This window comes from Octopus sinensis, unplaced genomic scaffold, assembly GCF_006345805.1.
Source record: "Octopus sinensis unplaced genomic scaffold, ASM634580v1 Contig17689, whole genome shotgun sequence".
In the NCBI taxonomy this organism is placed as follows: Eukaryota; Metazoa; Mollusca; class Cephalopoda; order Octopoda; family Octopodidae; genus Octopus; species Octopus sinensis.
The window spans coordinates 1-23058 of NW_021835239.1; the positions used below are offsets into that span (position 1 = coordinate 1).

General features: G+C 36.7%; 1 protein-coding gene and 1 non-coding gene across 2 annotated transcripts; one reads left to right on the top strand and one right to left on the bottom strand.

The window, feature by feature from the left end:
• The first annotated feature begins 2648 nt into the window (after positions 1-2648).
• LOC115231177 lies at positions 2649-2837 on the top strand. The gene has a single exon (XR_003883498.1). It is a non-coding gene; the product is annotated as a U2 spliceosomal RNA (small nuclear RNA).
• A 48-nt stretch (positions 2838-2885) lies between these two features.
• On the bottom strand, positions 2886-4831 carry LOC115231175 (tigger transposable element-derived protein 6-like). The gene is made up of 2 exons (XM_029801253.1): positions 4595-4831; positions 2886-4103 (listed from the first exon to the last, which is right to left on the bottom strand). Exons 1-2 carry the CDS (start codon positions 4829-4831, stop codon positions 2886-2888), a joined length of 1455 nt encoding a protein of 484 aa, XP_029657113.1.
• Positions 4832-23058: the final 18227 nt, after the last annotated feature.

Consider the following 23058-nt stretch of genomic DNA (forward strand, 5'->3'; position numbering starts at 1 on the left):
AATTGCATAATATATTACGTAATTTATTGCATAATCTCAAGTACCCCCATATTCGACAGTTAGGTACTCCCCCAAATTGCATAATCTCAAATACCTGCATATGCTCACATCGAGGAGCCTCCCAAAATTGCATAATATATTACGTAATCTATTGCATAATCTCAAGTACCCCCATTATCGAACATTTAGGGACCTCGCAAAATTGCATAATATATTACGTAGTTTATTGCATAATCTCAAGTACCCCCATTTTCGAACAGTTAGGGACCTCCCAAAATTGCATAATATATTACGTAATTTATTGCATAATCTCAAGTACCCCCATATTCGAACAGTTAGTAACCTCCCAAAATTGCATAATATATTACGCAATTTATTGCATAATCTCAAATACCTTCATATGCTCACATCTAGGGAGCTCCCAAAATTGCATAATATATTACGTAATTTATTGCATAATCTCAAGTACCCCCATATTCGAACAGTTAGGTACCTCCCAAAATTGCATAATATATTACGTAATTTATTGCATAATCTCAAGTACCCCCTATTCGAACATTTAGGGACCTCCAAAATTGCATAATATATTACGTAATTTATTGCATAATCTCAAGTACCCCCATATTCGAACATTTAGGGACCTCCCAAAATTGCATAATATATTACGTAATTTATTGCATAATCTCAAGTACCCCCCATATTCGAACAGTTAGGGACCTCCCAAAATTGCATAATATATTACGTAATTTATTGCATAATCTCAAGTACCCCCATTTTCGAACAGTTAGGGACCTCCCAAAATTGGATAATATATTACGTAAATTATTGCATAATCTCAAGTACCCCCATATTCGAACAGTTAGGAACCTCCCAAAATTGCATAAAATATTACGTAATTTATTGCATAATCTCAAGTACCCCCATATTCGAACATTTAGGGACCTCCCAAAATTGCATAATATATTACGTAATTTATTGCATAATCTCAAGTACCCCCATATTCGACAGTTAGGGACCTCCCAAAATTACATAATATATTACGTAATTTATTGCATAATCTCAAGTATCCCCATTTTCGAACAGTTAGGGACCACCCAAAATTTCATAATATATTACGTAATTTATTGCATAATCTCAAGTACCCCCATATTCGAACATTTAGGGAGCTCCCAAAATTGCATAATATATTACGTAATTTATTGCATAATCTCAAGTATTCCCATATTCGAACATTTAGGGACCTCCCAAAATTGCATAATATATTACGTAATTTATTGCATAATCTCAAGTATTCCCATATTCGAACAGTTAGGGACCTCCCAAAATTACATAATATATTACGTAATTTATTGCATAATCTCAAGTATCCCCATTTTCGAACAGTTAGGGACCACCCAAAATTTCATAATATATTACGTAATTTATTGCATAATCTCAAGTACCCCCATATTCGAACATTTAGGGAGCTCCCAAAATTGCATAATATATTACGTAATTTATTGCATAATCTCAAGTACCCCCATATTCGAACATTTAGGGACCTCCCAAAATTGCATAATATATTACGCAATTTATTGCATAATCTCAAATACCTGCATATGCTCACATCTAGGGACCTCCCAAAATTGCATAATATATTACGTAATTTATTGCATAATCTCAAGTACCCCCATATTCGAACATTTAGGGACCTCCCAAAATTGCATAATATATTACGTAATTTATTGCATAATCTCAAGTATCCCCATATTCGAACAGTTAGGAACCTCCCAAAATTGCATAATATATTACGTAATTTATTGCATAATCTCAAGTACCCCCATATTCGAACAGTTAGGGACCTCCCAAAACTTCATAATATATTACGTAATTTATTGCATAATCTCAAGTACCCCCATATTCGAACAGTTAGCAACCTCCCAAAATTGCATAATATATTACGTAATTTATTGCATAATCTCAAGTACCCCCATATTCGAACAGTTAGGAACCTCCCAAAATTGCATAATATATTACGCAATTTATTGCATAATCTCAAATACCTTCATATGCTCACATCTAGGGAGCTCCCAAAATTGCATAATATATTACGTAATTTATTGCATAATCTCAAGTACCCCCATATTCGAACAGTTAGGTACCTCCCAAAATTGCATAATCTCAAATACCTGCATATGCTCACATCTAGGGAGCTCCCAAAATTGCATAATATATTACGTAATCTATTGCATAATCTCAAGTACCCCCATATCGAACATTTAGGGACCTCGCAAAATTGCATAATATATTACGTAATTTATTGCATAATCTCAAGTACCCCCATATTCGAACAGTTAGGGACCTCCCAAAATTGCATAATATATTACGTAATTTATTGCATAATCTCAAGTACCCCCATATTCGAACAGTTAGGGACCTCCCAAAATTGCATAATATATTACGCAATTTATTGCATAATCTCAAATACCTGCATATGCTCACATCTAGGGAGCTCCCAAAATTGCATAAAATATTACGTAATTTATTGCATAATCTCAAGTAATGAGTATAAAATTTAAAACTATTATATTTGTTATTATGCATAAAAATAAACAACCCTGTTTTTAACTGTTAGAGTAATTCCTGCTTTCCGAAAATCATCTCTATATGTCGCTTCTCGGCCTTTTGGCTAAAATCAAAGTGTAGTATCTGTTCTTTTCAGCTTTATATCTGGGACGCCCTTACACGGGGCAAGATATAATGCTTATTTATGTGCCTTGGTATGTGTTGCGAAGCTTGCTTCCTCCTCATAAACCGAGGTTGTATCATAAACCGAGGTTCGCTGAAAACCTAATTAACAGTACTTTAAGTAAAAAATAGTTATAACAGATAGAACGGTTCATAAGTTATACTTTTTTGAAATAATGCGTAATCTTTTCTCCAAAACGATTTTTATCCCGTAAATTAATTATTATTTTTTTCCTTAAACCGCAGAAATCATTTAATAATTCTGAAGAAAGTTTGCATATATTTTCCTCCATATTATTAATAAGAGTCAGTGGATCTATGATGTCTGTTGATTCAGGCCCATTATAAAAATTTATTTCGCTTTCAAGCAATTCTTCGACAAAGACTTCGTTCACCATTTCTGTCACGTCCGTATGAATCTTCGAATTGATATTTATTGTTTCCTCCCATTTACACTTAAAAATTTTTTTCCAACAATTTTGAATTTGATTTGAAGTTACATTGGCCCAGGCTTTAGAAATTAGTTGCATCACATTCCATAAATTGAAACTTTTGATTGCTTCCAAAAAATTGCTTCTATTTTCACAAATGCATACGAATTCGATAAGTAAATAACTGTAATTTGTCTTCAGTGCTTTAATTATGCCCATATCCAATGGCTGAACTAACGATGTAGTGTTTTTAGGTAAATATAAAAATTCAATGTTTGAATAATCGGATAGTCTATGAGAACTAGCATTATCCAACAACATTAATATTTTTCGGGTTTCAGAAAGTATTCTGGTATTTAATTTAAAAACCCAGCTTTTAAAAATTTCAGTTGTCATCCACGAATTTTTAGAAAAAGAGTACATGACGTTAAAAACATCAGGATTGAATTGTTTTAAACACCGAGGGTTTCGATATTTGCCGATAATTAAAGGCTCCAGTTTCTCTCCAAGATAACTGCAGCATACAAGCAGGCTAACCCTTTCCTTGTGCTGCTTAAAACCAAACGAATTTTGACCACATTGTACAAATGACTTAGTTGGTGTATTTTTGAAATAAAGTGCAGTTTCGTCGCAATTAAATACATTTTCTTTACCGTAATAAACAACTTTTGTATCTAATCCTTGGAAAAAATGAGGGAGCATGGATGTATCTGCGGAACCCTTTTCACCACACAATGTTTTGTATTGTAAATTATGTCGTTTCTTGAATCTTTGAAGCCAACCATTAGACGATTTGAAATTATTCAATAATAATTTTGAAGCGACCATCGACCCAATTTTCTTAATGGTCGGTCCAGATAAGGGAACTTTTTCAAGTCGCAATTTATGAAAAATTTCGAAAACTTTAAGATCGAGATTTTTAAGCTTTTCAGAATCACTAGTTTGCTGGATAAATCAGAATAAATAGTTCCATTATCAAGAAAAGGGAAATCTTTTTTTATACGTGAAATTGTAGCCCTGCTAACTTTGAAAATTTCCGCAATTCTGCGCTCTGAAAGCTGGTTCCGTTTAATATATTGGGCTATTTCGAGTTTTTTTCGTGATCAATTTTCAATTTAGGCATCTAGAAAACATAGAACAGTGGAAAATACTTCAACAAAGATAACAACGCGACAAGGAAAAATTCTTTCAAATAAACGATAAAAAATATAAAATAAAAATAATGATATTACAAAATATTTAATTTATAGCAATTTTTAGATGGCTCATAACGAGGTCTATTTTTAATTGATTTTTACAAACCCCTTAGGTATCAAATAAGTAACACCAGTGCACAACCAGCTTGGGATACTATCCGGGGACGCTATACACTTCTCGATTATATTAAACATACAATCGTGCAATGAGGTACAGCGTTTTATAAAGAAATTAAATACTTTATCAATCCCGGTAGTTTTCCAATCTGGAAAGAGGGAAACTGCCTCATCGAACTTCTTGCGAATGTCAAAGACACCGCAAGACTCGGTCATCAAGGGTCTGGTGGACTCTAGGCTAAAGTCCACTTTTCCCTTGCGAGGTCGGACTTTCCACATACTCCCCCATGTGGCTAACATCTCCGAGTCTTGCTGGCTATCCTCCTTCACCCCATCATCGTGTAAACGACGATAAAACATCCTGCGATTAAACTCAAACAGGTTGTTCTATCGATTATGTTTACACCTCGAATCATAGGTAGAGAGTTTCTTCTTGTAAACAAGAGTCCAGCCTCATTAATCACACCCGAAACGAGAAAGTGTGTAGTGGAGGGTGTGCGTAGTAGGGCGGCAATGTTATGTAAGACTCGGCTCAATGCACGGAACTTATTTAATGCCTTGAACGAGTACGCCATCTCATTGCTAAACTACTACGTTGGCCTGATCGAATTCGAGCCGAGTGAGTACGATGAAATGGACCTTATTGTCCGAAGAGTGCTCCGAGAGAATCACGTCCACGTGTTGGCAAGCAATAAGGAGAGATTGTACTTGTCTCGCGGGCAGCTAGGACGTGGACTGAGTAACATCGTACACTTAAGTGAGCGAATTCTTACTAAGAGGCACGACACCTTGTGGAGTGGGTCGAGTGTATCCCAAAGGAAGGCTGCCATCCTTGCTGCTGAAAAATCGCGTGGTACACACCTAGGGACCATAAAAGGCTATGTGTCGGCTAAGTATGGTCTAGGTGCTACCCAAGTTAATGTGAAGGAGTTGATCAAACTTCAAAAGGAGTCTTTAATTAAAAAGATCAACTTAAAAGTCATTCACAAGACTCATCCCGTGTGTGATGACATGGGATGGACTGGTCACCAAATACCACAAGCGGTACATAAGACAGTTGGATGTAGATAAGTCTCTACAGGCTTATATACAGTCAACTGTTCTTAAGAGACTCTGGAAAGTGTCTCGTTTGATGCTCGCCGATCCAGCCCTTTCCTGACGTTTAGTCACCGAGAGGCGCTGGACTGCACCTTCTCGAAGGTCTACAGTGCCAGAGAAGAGGAGGAAGAAGGGGAGGAGGTGTGTGGAGTGCCATCTTCTGCTCACTTCGAAGGCTCTGGACTTAGTTAGTAAAATTACTTAGTTAATTAGTTTTTTTTAATAAAGCTCGATGACCTTAATTTTTTAATTTTTTTCCTTTTTACTTTCTTATTAAAGAAATTAGAGAAACTTCATGTTAATTCTCAACATTTGCCAGGATTTGTCTCTGTATTGCAGTTAATTTAGCTGCAATATCCATTTGTCCCGCATTCATTGTTTTTTCAAATGTTTATTCACAGTTTTCAGAATCTTCTAAAACATTTAGATTTTAGAGGGGAGGATGTATACAGATAATGTGCTTGTCATTGACTTATCATTATATAAGTTCACAAATTTTCTTATTAGCGATATCTTATAAATAGTATTAAGTTAGCCAATTTTTGTTTAATTTATAAATAATTGTGATTTATTTACGGACTTGATAGAAGTGTCCAGTGATTGGTCCAAAATGCTCGAGAGGTGAAATATTTGTACAACCAGGATTAAAAAATATTGTTTTCATTACGCCTCGAGATATACGTGCAAAGTAATATATATTAAAAAAACAGTTTAATAAATATATCAATTTAATTTCTAACCAATGAGTTATTCACAATAAAATATGACCTTTAATTATAATGGTGACACTTGTCCTATTTTTTGTGTGCTTTGTGATACAAAAAGACTGTGGCTTAACCCAAGGGTTTTTGAAGAATTGCTTAATTTGAAAGATTTCTTGATTTATACAACTGTATTTTCAATTGAGAAAATGCTGCGGGAGATGGGATAATAATTAACATAGAGAGAAACGTTACATTTCCTAATGGAGAAATATTCTCCCATCTAGAACATTTGAGACAATTGTAATCAATATTTCTTTAATACTAGTAAGTGTAATGGAGACTCACTGAAGAAAATACTAAACAACTCATTTGATGGGTTGGATAAATTATTCTATATGTATATTTAAATATTTCGAATTATTAGAAATCTGTATGATTGTAATAACCGCATTATCAAATCTGTACAAATCTTATTCTAACATTAAAGTCACATGCCATCAAAAACCATCTTTCAGTCGCCAAAAATCAGTCGTCGTGCCAGGCTTTAGTATTTTATATTACTGACTGTGTAGTTTTTATAAAGACCAGAAAGTGTGCATGTTCACAAACGGGTCCCAACCCACACTGTATACTTTGTTATTCTCATATAAGAATTACGACAGTGATGAATGAAGCAAATATGATGTTAGCCGACAACAGTGTGGAAATAAAATTAGATCAGAATCAGGAGACAACAGTAACTATGGAAGAAGCATTTGGTGTATTTGTATACTCACAATAGATTGTAGCTTTTGTGACCACCCGATCCCAGATAATATGATCTGCACAAGTGAATGTAACTGAAAAAATATTCCAACGATATTCATTAACTAACCTAATTATTTATTATAATATTTCTTGTTTCCGCTTTTCTTTATTGTTACATGCACTAGTCAGAATTAAAGGCAAACTTTCTTAAGTGATTGCAATTGCTATTTTTGAAAAGGGTCACCTGCGATCCATCCGAGCACCGGTATCGTGCCAAAAGAGTACAGCCGCGAGGATTGACGGGTGTTGTCGTTGACCTGACCATTAGCATTTTGACTACTTTCCTGGCTACTATCTAATTTTGTTTTTAGACTTTCATTATACGAGTAATAACAATCAGGAAAAGCTTAATATCTATAAATTAGTGATCCAACGTGACTGTGACTTAACACAAATGTTTGGAAAAATCACTTAGGGCTTTAGATATTGTGATTTCATTGGAGAATGTTGCGAAACATTCAAAATTAATTTTAATTCAACATGACGTTGCATTTCCCTTTGGAAAAACATTCTCCAAATTACAAAATTGAAACATTTGTAATCAACATTTTACCAATTTCAAAATGTCATTTTTATCAATTCTATCCGTATAAAATATGTCTTAATTTTTTCTAAGTCCCATCTTAAGCTATTTTTAATGGTTTTCGTGACTTCTGAAAAATTAGATATGTAAAAAACCAACAAACCCATCCATTAAAAGAATATTGATTAATTAACGTTTTTTATTAATTTTAGTGGTTATCCATTACAAATTAATTAAAAAAGTACTTTTATTAAAAAAACTACTAAGTTAAATTAAGAATATCAGCGTAATTGAATTTGTTGTTGTGGTGTTGTGCATGTCCGTTTTTATTAATAAGAAGAAAACGAATCCCATGGGCCTTTCTGCAGAATCAAATAATAAAAACACTATAGTGGATGCAGGAGTGTTGTCTCTGGGGCTGGATAACGGCACAAGAACTAATATTAACAATAATCCTACAGTTGGAAGTCGTGCTGCACCAACTAACTTTCATTCCCTGTCCGCCATTATTAAGGATGTCAAGTGTGTCTCTGAGACTGAATGGGTGTCTCAGGTGTTCGATGCTATCAAAGAAAGATTTGGAAGGATGCCTAGAGGTGGCTGGGATCTCATTCTGAAAGAGTTCAATGAAAAATACTTAAAGTGCTCAAGTCTATATCAACTAAAAAAAATGGTCAAACCACCAAATGGGAATCAAAATGTAGGGAAAAGAGGCGATTGTAGTGAAGGAAAATCAAACATGAATATTGAAATTTCTAACTTCAAGAATTGCCTAGAAGAACTCAAAGTCCAACTCGAAAAAATCAAATCTATTCCTAGAGAGTCTCGAAAACCTACCCCAAAAATCCAAAAAATAAAGTGAAGACTAATATTCTGTCTGGATTGAATTCTGCAATTTATCGTATTACAGAAGATAATCCTCCACAAAATATGGATCAGATTACAGACATATTATATGCTGCACAGTGTGCTTATTTGGCCTTAACTATAAGACCTAAAACAAAAAGCACATGGTTGGAAAATACAGAAAACAAAATTTCGAAATTAGCAGCTGAAATTAAATTAGTGAATTCCTTTTCGAGACAAGCATTACCTCAATCTGAAAAGAAAAATGTAATGGATATTCTTTGCCGCTACGGGTATAAGAAATCTAAAAAGGGAGAGCTAATGAGAATTGAGGCCTTAATGAATGATCTAATCAGAATTAAAGAGAAACAAATATTTCATTCTATCTGAATTTCTTGACGAAGATATTAATTCGAGGAAAGAGTTCCGAAAAGACAATGCGTGCTTCGAATTAAACCGCAGAAGGTTTTACCGAAACTTATCGTCGAATAATGAAGTAACCTTATATGGCTTGATGATGATGACTGTTTGTTATTCTGGGAGAACGTCTGGAGAAAGAAAAATATGGATCACGTTTCGTATAATTGTGTGGATGTGAGGTCTACCGGTGGTGAAGCTATGGAACCTCAATTCACAAATGAGTTGGTTAAAGATATGCTCAAATATGTGCCTGATTGGAAGGCGTGCGGATGCGATGGAACATATAACTTTTTCATCAAGAAAATGGAATCATTACATGAATTCTTGTGTAATGAAGTAATCAGGATAATCAAGGGTGAGTACATGCCAGAGAGTTGGTTTTACACGGGATTAACTTACTTGATTCCAAAAAAGGATGATTGTGAGAATCCAAAGGATTTACGTCCTATAACGTGTATGCCAACTTTGTACAAGCTTGTAACGAAGTGTGTAAATGTTAAACTCTGTGACTTTGTGGATGGATTTGGGCTGATTTCAGACAATCAACTCGGAACCAGAAAGCAATGTCAGGGTGCGAAAGAGCAAGCACTTATTAACCAATGCTTGAACAAGGAATATGGAAACAGTCTGTACTCTTCTTGGGTGGATGTAAAGAAAGCCTTTGACTCGGTTGATCACCAATTTTTATTCCACATATTGGACAGCTCTGGAATTCCACTCTGGATTATTAACTTTGTGAAAAGTATAGTCAAGAAGTGGAAAGTAAATCTACATCTTGATGGAAGAAAAATTGGTTCAGTAAAGCTAACCCGAGGAATTTTGCAAGGAGATTCATTATCCCCATTGCTATTTGTTATGGTAATGGATCCCCTAAGCAGGATCCTGAACTTTAAATTTCCCAAATTGCAAATTAATCAGGAGGATCTAAATATGTTGACATATTCTACCAATCACCTATTTTTTATTGACGATCTAAAGATATTTGCTCTTAAAGAGAAACTGTTATTAAAATGATGGAAGCTGTTAAAGAATTTTTTGACATTGTTGGCCTGGAGATGAACTCTGAAAAATCGGCCTCTAATGTCAAATCTTTATCATGCTGTGAGACTTTGGAAGGAATCAATGGATATCGCTATTTGGGCGTATTTGAAGATGGAGGAAGTAATGTCCTCAAGAATAAGTTATGAATTCAATAATGGAGAATGTAAAAAAAAGAATAACTATGTTGTCAAAAACAAAGTTGAATTCGGTGAACTTATTCTATGTCATAAATGAATATGCATTGTCCCTATATAATTATTATATTGGGCTAATAATATTGAGCCATATGAATTTGATGACATTGATAAACAAATACGTCGACTGCTCATGACACTCAAGTTACATCTCCAGCCTGCAAATAAAGAAAGGCTGTCTTTAGACCGCAAAACTTTTGGAAGAGGACTTGCCTCCATCTCGTTCAAGAGCGAATTAATACTCATGCAATTCCTTAAAAGCTTGGAAAAACAGTCGGCTGTGTGTTTGCGAAGGTCGGGGATTCTGCGAGTTATTAAAACAAAGAAATGGCATTGGCTACAATCGCAGGATTTCTTACCTCTAAATACGCTATTGCTGACACAGAAAGCATAGATATTAATTTTCTCAAAGACATTCAGAAAAAATATTTGCTAAACAAAATAAAGTCCAAGTCACTACACTCTGTTATGTTCAAATGCCTGGATGAATCAAATGTCGATCTTTCTACTTCCTCAGAATGGTTAGCCAAAGGAAATAATGGCCCCCGAAGTGAAGCATTATACTGCCTTCTGCAAGATAGAAATTTATTTTTTGCAAACACGAGGCCGTTATGCAATCACTGTAAAAAAAGTAAACAAACTGTTGATCATCTGGCCACTCAGTGTGGTAAAATGCTCAATAGCGATTACCTCCGAAGACATGACGAGGTGGTTAAATGTGTCCATCTTCATATTTGTCGAATGTATGGAATCAAAAAGAGCAGAAATTAAAGACTCATTCAGTTCAGTCGATATTGTCAACTCAAAATATAGAAATTAGAGTTGACACGTCAATTATAACAGAAAATAAAGTCAACTTCAATAAACCGGATATCTTTGTTTATGACAAGATTAAAAAGGAAATAACCTTAATCGAGGTGGGCATAACATCTCAGGACCGCTTAAAACAAGTGGAAGTTGAGAAACTTCACAAATATGATTTCCTTGCAAATGAACTATCACTACTCTACGAATGCCAAGTTAAAATTATTCCCGTGGTTCTGACCTGGGATGGTGTTGTCACAAGATGCTTCAAAATTATATGGATAAACTATATATTGAAAAATCTACAATGACATACATCCATCGGTTGTGCTCAAAAGGACGCTAGAGAGCATGATAATTGAACACAAGCATGGAATGAAGATAACTGGCGAGGAATATGCCTCTGCGACCGATCAACTAGTAGAAATGGCATGCCGCCAGGACACTCCATTCAAAGATAAAAGACGCACAAAACTGACGCAGAGATAGAGAATGAAGAGGAACAAGCAGCAGACTCTTCTCCTAAAAGGAGAAGAGAGACTACCAATCAGGATTGAAAGTCCTATTTAAATATTTTAACCTTAATTAAATTTTGGTTTCGTAAATAAACTTGTTTCAGCGTAATTCTAAAAGCCAACACTAACCCTAACCTAACCCTAACCCCAACCAAACCCTAATTCCAACCTAACCTTAACCCTAACCAAACACTAACCCTAACCAAACCCTAACCCTAATTGTAACCAATCCAACCCTAACCCTAACCAACCCCTAAGGCTTAACGTAACCAACCCTAACCCTAATTGTAACCAATCCAACCCTAACCCTAACCAACCCCTAAGGCTTAACGTAACCAACCCTAATCCTAACCAACCCCTAAGGCTTAACGTAACCAACCCTAACCCTAATTGTAACCAATCCAACCCTAACCCTAACCAACCCCTAAGGCTTAACGTAACCAACCCTAACCCTAATTGTAACCAATCCAACCCTAACCCTAACCAACCCCTAAGGCTTAACGTAACCAACCCTAACCCTAATTGTAACCAATCCAACCCTAACCCTAACCAACCCCTAAGGCTAAACGTAACCAACCCTAACCCTAACCAACCCCTAAGGCTTAACGTAACCAACCCTAACCCTAACCAACCCCTAAGGCTTAACGTAACCAACCCTAACCCTAATTGTAACCAATCCAACCCTAACCCTAACCAACCCCTAAGGCTTAACGTAACCAACCCTAACCCTAATTGTAACCAATCCAATTAATTTCAAACTTTTACTAAATCCTAATTATTAAAACCAGCTCTAACTTGACATAACCCCTATTAAGCCCTAACTTTACAAAGCTTTGTTTAAAAATCAACCAGATTTTGAACTTTATATTTGTAAAAAAAAATTTCTAAAATAAAGTCAGCTAAGCTTTTTTAATCTTGAAACATGTACGTCAGTAATCTTAGTTGTCTCATGAACAGTGGAGTTGTAATTAAATACAATGTCTTTAAGAATGTCCAGATAACGTCCGAATTGATCACGTGACCCACTTGCGGAAGAAATCCATCTTTTAATCGATTGATTAAATCTATTTCTTTAACGATAACTTTTAAACCTTTCAACTTGGCCCTGGATCCATGGAGCTCTTGCTCTGCCGAAAACATGTTTTATTGAATACTTTTCGCATAATTCATCCATAGCGGTATTCTTAAATTCCTTACCATTGTCCGTGTGCAAAATGACCGGAGGCCCTAATAGAACACTTATTGGAAATGGACTTACCAATATAATAAAACGCTCGCTGGAATAGACTTGTTATTTCTTCAACTGTCTTCGTTTTTGACATTTCCACAACAACATACTTGGAAAAAGAGTCTATAATTACTAAATCTAAAAATATAAATCGAATGTAATACCCAGCAAAAAGAATCATTTAGAGAGGAGTAACGTCTAAGATTTATCAAATCAGCGATGTATCTGTCACGAGGTCTCTTAGCGATTATTAGAGTTATTTGAGGCTTTGTAGCCATCAATTTCTTTGACTAACAAATATAGATCAAAAAATACCTGACAAAATGAACATTTTGACACAATCTGAGCAACTTCGGATCGGGCAACATCGTAATAACGATTACGAAGTTTGTCGAATAGACGATCTCGTCCAAACAAAGTGATCCATATTATGTTCTGACTGACCATGTTTAACAATAGCTAACCTCGATGTGTTTTAGCTTTAGCTCATATTCCTCGACCGCAAAAAAACGACGTTCAGTATCTTCATGTAAGATGTAAGTTTTTCCGTCTTTAAAGCGGAATAGATTCGAAATTTTTCTTAGTCTGTATCTTTTTTTCTTGTCGACATCTTTGAAAGATTTTGGATCGCGATCAGAATTAAGATAATCCTTAATTTGTTCTAATTCTTCCAAAAAAAGCTTCACTAAAACCATGTGGCAAATTGAAATAATTATTTTTTTTATTAGTTATAATATGTCACCGTCCGCTGAATGGACCACGCCGTTGAGTGGACCGACAACTTTTTATTAAAATAAAAATGTAATTTTTATGAAATAGATGACAATTGAATTATTTTAAGTTAATAGATAATATTATAGCTAATAAAAAAATTATTATTTCAAATTGCCGCATGGTTTTAGTGAAGCTTTTTTTGCAAGAAATAGAACAAATTAAGGATTATATTAATTCTGATCGCGATCCAACATCTTTTAAAGATGTCGACAAGAAAAAAAGATACAGACTAAGAAAAATTGCTTATGACAACATTCTTGTGGCAGCGGACAAAATGATAAAGAGACGAAAGTGGAAATACGACGAAGATGCGATAATTGAGGGAGATCGGGTGATTTTAAGAACTGATTTGGACTCAAATCGACCAAAGCTGCCTTGTAATGGAGACTTGTAAAGTTAGGGCTTAATAGGGGTTTCTGTCAAGTTAGAGTTGGTTTTAAAAATTAGGATTTAGTAAAAGTTTGATATTAATTGGATTGGTTACAATTAGGGTTAGGGTTGGTTACGTTAAGCGTTAGGGTTTGGTTAGGGTTAGGGTTGGCTCTTAAAATTAGGCTTAATTATGTTAAGCGTTAGGGTTTGGTTAGGGTTAGGGTTGGCTTTTAGAATTAAACTTAATTATGTTAAGCGTTAGGGTTTGGTTAGGGTTGGCTTTTAGAATTAGGCTTAATTATGTTAAGCGTTAGGGTCTGGTTAGGGTTAGGGTTGGCTTTTAGAATTAAACTTAATTATGTTAAGCGTTAGGGTTTGGTTAGGGTTGGCTTTTAGAATTAGGCTTAATTATGTTAAGCGTTAGGGTCTGGTTAGGGTTGGCTATTAGAATTAGGCTTAATTATGTTTAGCGTTAGGGTTTTGTTAGTGTTTGGTTGGCTTTTAGAATTAACTTAATTATGTTTAGTGTTAGGGTTTGGTTAGTATTTGGGTTGGCTTTTAGAATTACGCTGATATTGTTAATTTAACTTACTAGTTTTTTTAAATAAAAGTAATTTTTTAATTAATTTGTAATGGATAACCACTAAAAATAATAAAAATACGTTAATTAATCAATATTCTTTTTAATTATTGGGTTTGTTGGTTTTGTACATATCTAATTTTTTCAGAAGTCACGAAAACCATTAAAAATAGCTTTAAGATGGGACTTAGAAAAATTAAGACATATTTTATACGGATAGAATTAATAAAAATGACATTTTGAAATTGGTCCATTCAACGGGAGGCCAAGTTAGACTTGCTAACCAGGAAACGAAACATATGCATTGTATGCTACATCGATATGCACTTGCTGCAAAAACATTACCTTCAGATTTAAGATATGTTCTCGATGATGTCGTACATATCATAAATTATATTAAAAAGAGTGCTTCAGACTTATTTGCGAAGAATTTGAAAAGGATGGAAAGGCTTTGTTATTCCACACGGAGGTGAGATGGCTATCTCGGGGAAACATTCTTGCAGAGTTTTTTCTTTGAGGAATGAATTATCTGAATATTTTATTTCGAAAACCATTCAAATCATCGGAATTTATTTCGAAATAATGGATAGTTCATGGCTATCTAAACTTGCTTACTTGAGGATGTCTTTTCTCGTATAAATTCACTCAACAAATCGCTTCAGGGAAGACATGAAACAATAATTGATTTTGTGGAAAAATTAAGTTTGTTAACTGTTTCATATTAATTATTAGTGCTTTTTTGATGAAGTTAACACTGTGGAAAAAAAAGTAAAACCAAATAATTTTACTATGTTTGAATCTTTTGAAGAACAATCTGTAAAATAGATGCATTTGAAATCAAAAAAATAACCGAACTTATTTATGCACATTTTACATATCTTCAACAAGAAGTAATAAATTTTTCCAGAATTGAACGAAATTGATTTGAAATACATTCGTACACCATTCAGTGTTGATCCACGTTTGGTCGATGAAAATATCGAAGAGGCTTTTATTGACATGATCAATAATTCAAACGCAAGAGATTTGATGAAAAACTTGCTTTATCAATTTTTGTTGCGAAATGTGTAAGCATTATCCTTTTGTAAGCGCAATGCATTAAATTTGTTGCTTATATTCCCGACAACATATTTATGCGAACATGGCTTCTCAGCACTTCTCAATATAAAAAATAATCATCGCGCAAGACTGAATATTGAAGATGACATCAGGGTTTGCTTGTCGACAACCGAGCCTCTTATTGAAAAAATTGCCTCGAAAAAACAATATCAACCTTCTCACTAATTTTCTCTATTGATTTAATAAAAAATTTTGTTTTTAGATAAGTAAAATTTTTTTGACAAAAACTTAATAATATGTAGGGGTCCGCAAAATTTTTCATTTACTCACAAGGTTCGCGGACAAAAAAGGTTGAAGACCACTGCACTAGGGCAACCAAAAATCATATATGCTTATCAAAATAAGTCATTTTGTGTGTTGTTTATATAATTCTTGTGGTGAGGTGAGTGAGCGAAATATAATGAAAGAAGAAAACTCCAAGACGATGGAAACTCTTCGGATAGTTGGGAGGGATCCCTCTATCTGTTATGGGTGTAATAAGATCAACACCAGGAAATGTGGCGTTTACTGTTCAATGTGTAATAAATTCTGGCATATTAGCTGCGCGCACCTTACCAAAGCCGCAGTGAAATTACTCCGGCGCTGGAGCTGCCACTGTTGTATGGCTTTACTCGGAATCGCGGCTTTGCAGCATCAGTCTCCTTCGCTTTATGAACCCAAATCAGAACACTATATTCTCAAAATTTCCAACTTACGGAAATCTAAGAAGATACCATTACGTATCCCTAAACAGGCTCGGATCTCAGCGGCAAACTGCTTGTGCGATCTTATCACTGATGCGCTAAGCTCCGGGGGGACCATTCTTGGATCCGTCTCCTCTCTTTTGCACCTTGTGTGTTTGGACAAGCAATTGATGGTTCAGTACAAAAGAAGAGTCTCTCGGCTGCCATTAAGTCGAACTCTGCGAGATTGGATGTCTCATGGATTGATTTCGATTGTGAAGCGACCAATTACCAAACGTGCATCACGGAAAAATCCCCCCAGTGGTTCAAAACCCAAGTTAGTCGTAAACTCATGGATGGCGACATCCGTGCGGCAGTTCGGGTCCTTTCGTCCGCTGATTCACTTGCTGAATCTACTGCCGAGACTTTGGAACACCTCAAAAACAAACATCCGATGCCCCCAGATGACTTACGGGAGTTTCCCACACGAGACAATGCAATTATACTGTCAATTTCTGATGATGAAATTTTGGAAGGGATTAAATCTTTCAGACCGAGTAGCAGTGGGGGATTTGATGGTCTCCGGCCGAGTCATATAAAGGACGATTTCCCGACTGACTATGGAGACTGGAATCCGCCTGATCAAGTGTATTACCAAGCTTGTCGAACGGATTGTCAATGCTGAGATTTTAGGCTTTGCAAGGGATCTACTTTTCTGTTCACACCTTATTGCTTTCCGAAAGAACGATGAAGGAGTCCGCCCCATTGCAGTCGGTAATGTCTTCCGGAGGCTCGCATGCAAAATTGCAGCCCGAAGAGTCTGTCCCCGTGTTGCCGCTGAATTATTCCAGTCCAACTGGGAGTTGGTGTTTCCAACGGATGTGAAGCTGCTGTCCACGCGACAAGAGCTTTTTTTTCACCTGACACAAGACATTCCCCAAATTCCTTTGCGGTGAAGCTGGATATCTCAAACGCGTTCAACAGTCTGAGAAGGGACTGTATGCTGGAATCGTGCTCGCAGCGTACCCCAGAGATCATGAGTCTGGCTCACCTTGCTTACGGGTCCGAAAGTTCGCTTGTCTTTGACAAACACATTGTCCGTTCCACGGACTGGAGTCCAACAAGGTGACCCTTTTGGGCCCTACTATTCGCTCTGTCAATCGACGAGGTGGCTCGTAATGTAAAGACACCTCTCAACCTTTGGTACCTTGACGATGCCACTATTGGTGGCCCTGTTGATGTCGTCTTGGATGAGTTATATAAAATTGTTCCTGCCCTGGCAAAAATGGGGCTGATAATCAACACCAAAAAAACTGAGATCATAAATATCTCAGTCCCAATTCAAGACTTTGGCTTAGTAATGGAAAAGATTTCAGAAATCTTGCCAGACACAAAACAAACACGCCTCAACGATGTTTATTTTCTTGGGTGTCCTTTCGGAGAGTCCGAAGTGCAAAACCACCTCAGAGCTAAGAGTGTCGAAATGTCCCGTTTTACTGAACGCCTCTCTCTACTCGACTCCCACACGGCCTTTTTCCTCCTCAAAAATTGCATCCACGTGCCCAAACTGTTATATTTATGAGATGCTCGCCCTGCTTTATACAAGATGAAATATTGCATTCTATCGATGATACGTTAAGATTGTGTGCCGAGTGGATCCTAAATGTCCGTTTCGATAATGATGGGTGGACCCAGTGTAAACTACCTCTTAATTCTGGCGGAGCTGGCCTAAGATCCGCCCTGGACCTTGCCCTCCAGCTTTCCTGTCCTCTCACTCATCCTGCCGAAGGCTATCCTTGGAGATTCTACATAAATCCCCCGAATCTTCTTTGGACAGGCCTTTTGAAGATGGATGTATGCTGTGGAAGGAATCAGGATTAAAATTCCCGATCCAAACATCACTCCAACAGAGCTGGGACAAATTACGCTGCGAATTCACCGCAGACAACCTGGCAATGAGGCTCGACCAGCACCGCCTCGCCTGCTTACGCTCTGCAGCTGTGCCACACAGTGGGTCATGGCTGAATGCTATGCCAATTGCTGGCCTCGGAACATTATTAGAGGATGACTGCATGCGTATCGGTACTGCACTGAGACTCGGACTTGACATCTGCGAACAACATCGTTGTAGATGTGGAAAAATGGTTGACGTCAAAGGTGTACACCCACTCTCTTGCAAACGAAGTGCTGGCCGAGCTCCTCGGCACTCCGCTATTAACAATGTTATCTTAAGAGCTCTTGAGTCGGCGGGCTTCCTTCGATCCTAGAGCCAGTGGGCTTAGATCGTGGAGATGGGAAAAGACCCGATGGAATGACACTTTTCCCTACTCCTGTGGAAAATCGTTGGTTTGGGATTCAACGTGTGTTGACACCCATTCCAAAACTAATATGATCTCTTCTGCTGTTCTCCAGGTTCTGCAGCAGATGCTGCAGAGCAAAGAAAAATTGCCAAATACGCAAATCTTGGACAACGGTACCGCTTCGTACCTATCGCTGTGGAGACTTCTGGGGTAACCGGCCCTCTTACGACTTCTTTCATCAGAGAAGTCGGAGGAAAAGTTGCTAGGCGACGTGGGGAGCCTCGAGAAGTGTCATGGTTATTCCAACAAATTGGAATAGCTGTCGTTCGCGGCAATGCACACTCCATCATGCGTGCAACCGCAAGTGCCTTTTAATCATTGACTAACTTATTTCAATAATTACTTTGAATAAAAAAAAAATTATATTAATTAAATATTTTAATTAATTTTTTTAACTATTTAACACTTATTAAAAGGTCATATACAGTAAACCAAAATAAAAAACGAATACTACATTTTTCCTAAAATTTCCAAGAAACGAATCAAAAAAATATCTAAATAGAATTTTAACAATATATAAACAATAACTAATATTTTTATTTTTGCAAAAAAATATATTTACCGCCTTTTTACAGCAAAAGTATAATCTGAACCAAAATAAAAAACGAACAAAATTTTGTATTTGTAAATGTTATTAAATATGTGATTTTTTTAAAAATTATTAATATTTTGCACGCTATAATAACTTATTATAGCCAGACAATTGAGTTTTGAAGAAAAGGGAACAATATCGGTATTTACAATTTCTAGTGTTTGGCGCTTGGGTCTTAACGGGTTTCTAAATGTTACTCGTTTTGCTCTTTCGTCTGTTAAAACTTTTTTTCCGTTCACTTTTTAGAGCACCTACCTTGACGCTAGATTTTGTTTTCAACCCATCCGCGACACTTTTAAAAATGTTTTTAAAGCTCGCGGTTTTTTCATTTGGGCATCAGTATGTCTTATCTTTTGTTTTTGCTTTTTACTCCTTTTGTTCTTCTGTGTGCTTTTGATTATCATTGTTATCTTGGATAAAATTTATTCAAGATCTTATCCTGCACTTGTGGCCTATGATGGTTCTTGGGATCATAACGATACGGGCTATCGACACTATGGTCTTGTTGCCCGTGTCCATGTTTTGCAGTGAACGTTTTAAACATCCCATAATTCCAATGAAACAATTAAAAGACTATTCATTCGTCAATTTCACATTGAACAACCTAACCCGCGCAAAACAAGCCACGCACATCCTGTGTGTTCTGGCTTTCGCTCCAAATTCAGGTCCGCGTTACGTTCATTCGCACAACAACATGACCTTACACTTCATTGTTTTGAGGGCGCTCGTCCGGATGGTTATGCCAGCACTCGTGGTTGGCACGTTGCCCCGGACGTCACGATGCACGTCGTGGACGACCCAATTAACTCGATCTGGTCGAGCTTGTCGACGTGGATTACTACGTTGACTTGGCTGATATTTGTTGTAACTTGCGTCCCGTTTGCCTTTATACGGCAAACCCGAAGCTTACCGGTGGTGTGTGTCAACTGAAAAAATGTGTCAACTGCGGTTCTTCGAGCCACTTGGCAAATTATCGGGGCTGTGAGAAAGCTAAAGAAGCTTCAAAGCTGAAAAATGATAAAATTCTGGTTCAGAAACTGTTAAAAGAAGCTTCGGAGAATGCTAAAATCAACCAAACAGACATAAAAAATTTACCCTTGAAGCCATGGGCGGGATGGAACGTTCCAAGAGTTAAGAAAACAATTGAAGCTGGAACACAGACAGAGGAAACAACTATATCTCACTCGGCGGTGCAGACTTTGTCGACTTCAGGAGCTGGGTCAATGACGGGTCGACCTCGAGCTGACTTAATTAGTGAGCTCGAAAGATCTATTAAGGACGTGAGCAGAACTAAAAAAGATGCCAAGCTTTTACTCGGTTTGGTGGCTCTCCTAAAAGAGGGAAGCAGCCACCAAATAAATCAAACGTGACCAGGATTACCCTGGTTAATGCCCGCTCTCTTCGAAAGCGGGCAGCAGAGCTGATAGCTCTTATCAGCACAGTTCAGATGGATGTATTTATCATTAACAAGACGAAAATGAAGAAATCTGGAAGTATCACTATTCCTGGATACAGCTCGATTGATATTCCTTGGCATCCTGGTGCTAACGCCGGCACAGGAACATCAATATTTTACAAAAAGTCTATTGACATTCGGAATCCAAGAATAATTGAACAAAATGTATGTGAATTAGCATCCATTGATTTAAAAACTTCTAATGGATGGATAACCGTTGGAGGTATATACTCCAAAAGGTTGAAAGATTATTCGTCGATTGTCAAAAATTTTATGGAAGGAAATGAAAATCCAATTCTTGTTGGAGACTTAAATGCGAAGCATACTGCATATGGGTGCGTGAAGTCAAATCAGGATGGAAATTGTTTACTTAAGATCAAAAAAACCTCAAATTTTCAAATTTTAACGTCTGAAGAGCTTAACCACTTTCAGCAGCAAGGTGGTGATCGATTAGGATTGTTTATTGTTGCAAATGCCTTAAGTGGTTTGTGTGACCGCCCTTATGTTGAAAATGATGTTGGGAGTGACCATCTTCCGCAAACGATGAAACTACGAACGGAAGCAGTTCTCACTGAGGATGTATTTCTTGGTTATAATATCAGCAACATTAATTGGAATCATTTTAACTTTTATATGTCTATGAAATTGGCAAATACTCAAGAATTGAAAATACTAAATCTTGACGAGATCAATTATTTGGATGAAAGAATGAGGAACATTATTCGAAGTTATCTGGAGGACTATGGAAAAAAGAGGTTTCTCTTCTCGTACAAAAATCGATTGATAAATGAAGAGCAATCCAAACTACTTCGTGAAAAAAGGAACTTGGAAAGTAAACTAAAGCGGTGTTGGGACCCGCAAGACGCTATCTTCCTCAAACAAAGAATAAAATCGATTAAAAACTTATCAAAGGAATTATCTAAGGATATAGTAGAGGAGAGCTGGAAAAAAGAATGCTCTAAACTCTCTCACAAAAATCCGAATTTTTGGAAACTTTTCTCAAAGATGAGTTCTGATAAAAAGGGTGAAGAGATAAAACTCAAGTCCAGTGATGGCAATCTGATTCCAAGAGAGGAAGTACCTGAGAAGTTAAAAGAGCAGCTAGCTAAGATTCAAGAAGTGCACCCTTTGTCTATTATTTCTCAGACTATACAAAATGAGACGTGTATTTGGGAGTTACTATCGCTTACGGAGGGACCATTATGTGGAGCTATTTCTATGGAAGAAATCAAATTAGCAATACACGGATGTAAAAATAAATCCCCTGGTTGGGACTACATACCGATGATTATCTTCAAAAAGGCGGGAATGCCTTTATTATGTGAATTATGGAAGTTATTTAACTCTTCGTGGAGTATTGGACATGTTCCCCAAGCATGGAAGAGGACAATTGTTCGCATGATCCCGAAGAAAGGAAAACCAAGTTCGGATCCTGCAAATTACAGACCAATCAGCCTCATATGTTCTATCTCAAAAATCATGGAAAAAATTGTCTTCAAAAGACTATCAACTTATATTGAAGATAAACAGTATCTCTTGAAAGAGCAATGGGGTTTTCGACGGAACAAGGGCACTGGAAATTGCTTTTCACTGTTAAAGGAGGCCATATCTACAGCACAAAGGAAAAAAGAGTATCTTACGGCTGCATGTCTAGACATATCAAAAGCATTTGATAGCGTCTGGCATGCCGGGCTATTACGAACTTTATACAGTTTTAACGTTGGAAAGGCAGCCCTAGTTTGGATGAAGAGTTTCCTCTCGGAAAGAGAATCGTTTGTACGGGTCGGTAACCAATTATCGAAAGAGAATTTTGCTTAAGAGAGGAGTTCCGCAGGGATCTGTCATCAGTCCACTTTTATTTAACTGTGTGATGTGCGACATCCCTCAAGTGGATCTCCCTAGCATGGAGATGGTCATCTACGCAGATATTTTAATTATGGATTTCTCTATGAGCAAATCAATATCGTGGAAAAGAACCCATTGTCATATCGAAAAAATTGGCAAATGGTGCCAGGATAAAGGCTTGTCTTTATCTTTTGAAAAAAGCACTGTTTGCTGGATCGGTGGAAGGAGAAGGAAACATGATGTTTGTATTAACACCGGAGCGATAAAACCCGTGGATGATCTTAAATACCTCGGAAAAGTTGTGGATGCAACTGGTTCGTTCAATATGTATATAAGGAAGAGAAAGAACAAGGCTACCCAAATGTTGAAAGCTCTGATGCGATTCCAGCTAAAACCGGAAACGTTCTTATACGTATACTCTGCGTGTATAGAACCCTTCCTGATCTATGGATCTCAAGGATGATTCGGAAGCTGCAAAGGAAAGAAACATATTGATCTTTTGGAGAAAACGCGGAGATATGCCATTAAACTGGCACATGGCTTAGACTTAAAATCCAAACTAACCCCAGAGCTGGAGGGATCGGTACGATCCATTGAAAAACTGTTGCATCACTTAAATAAATAGTGGTGCAAGGGGTCGTTATTTT

Coding starts and splice junctions, on each gene's coding strand:
- LOC115231175 (XM_029801253.1), bottom strand. CDS start 4,831: ATGTTTTATCGTCGTTTACACGATGATGGGGTGAAGGAGGATAGCCAG. Junction 4,104..4,594: donor AAACTACCGGGATTGATAAA/GTATTTAATTTC, acceptor TGATTTATCCAG/CAAACTAGTGATTCTGAAAA.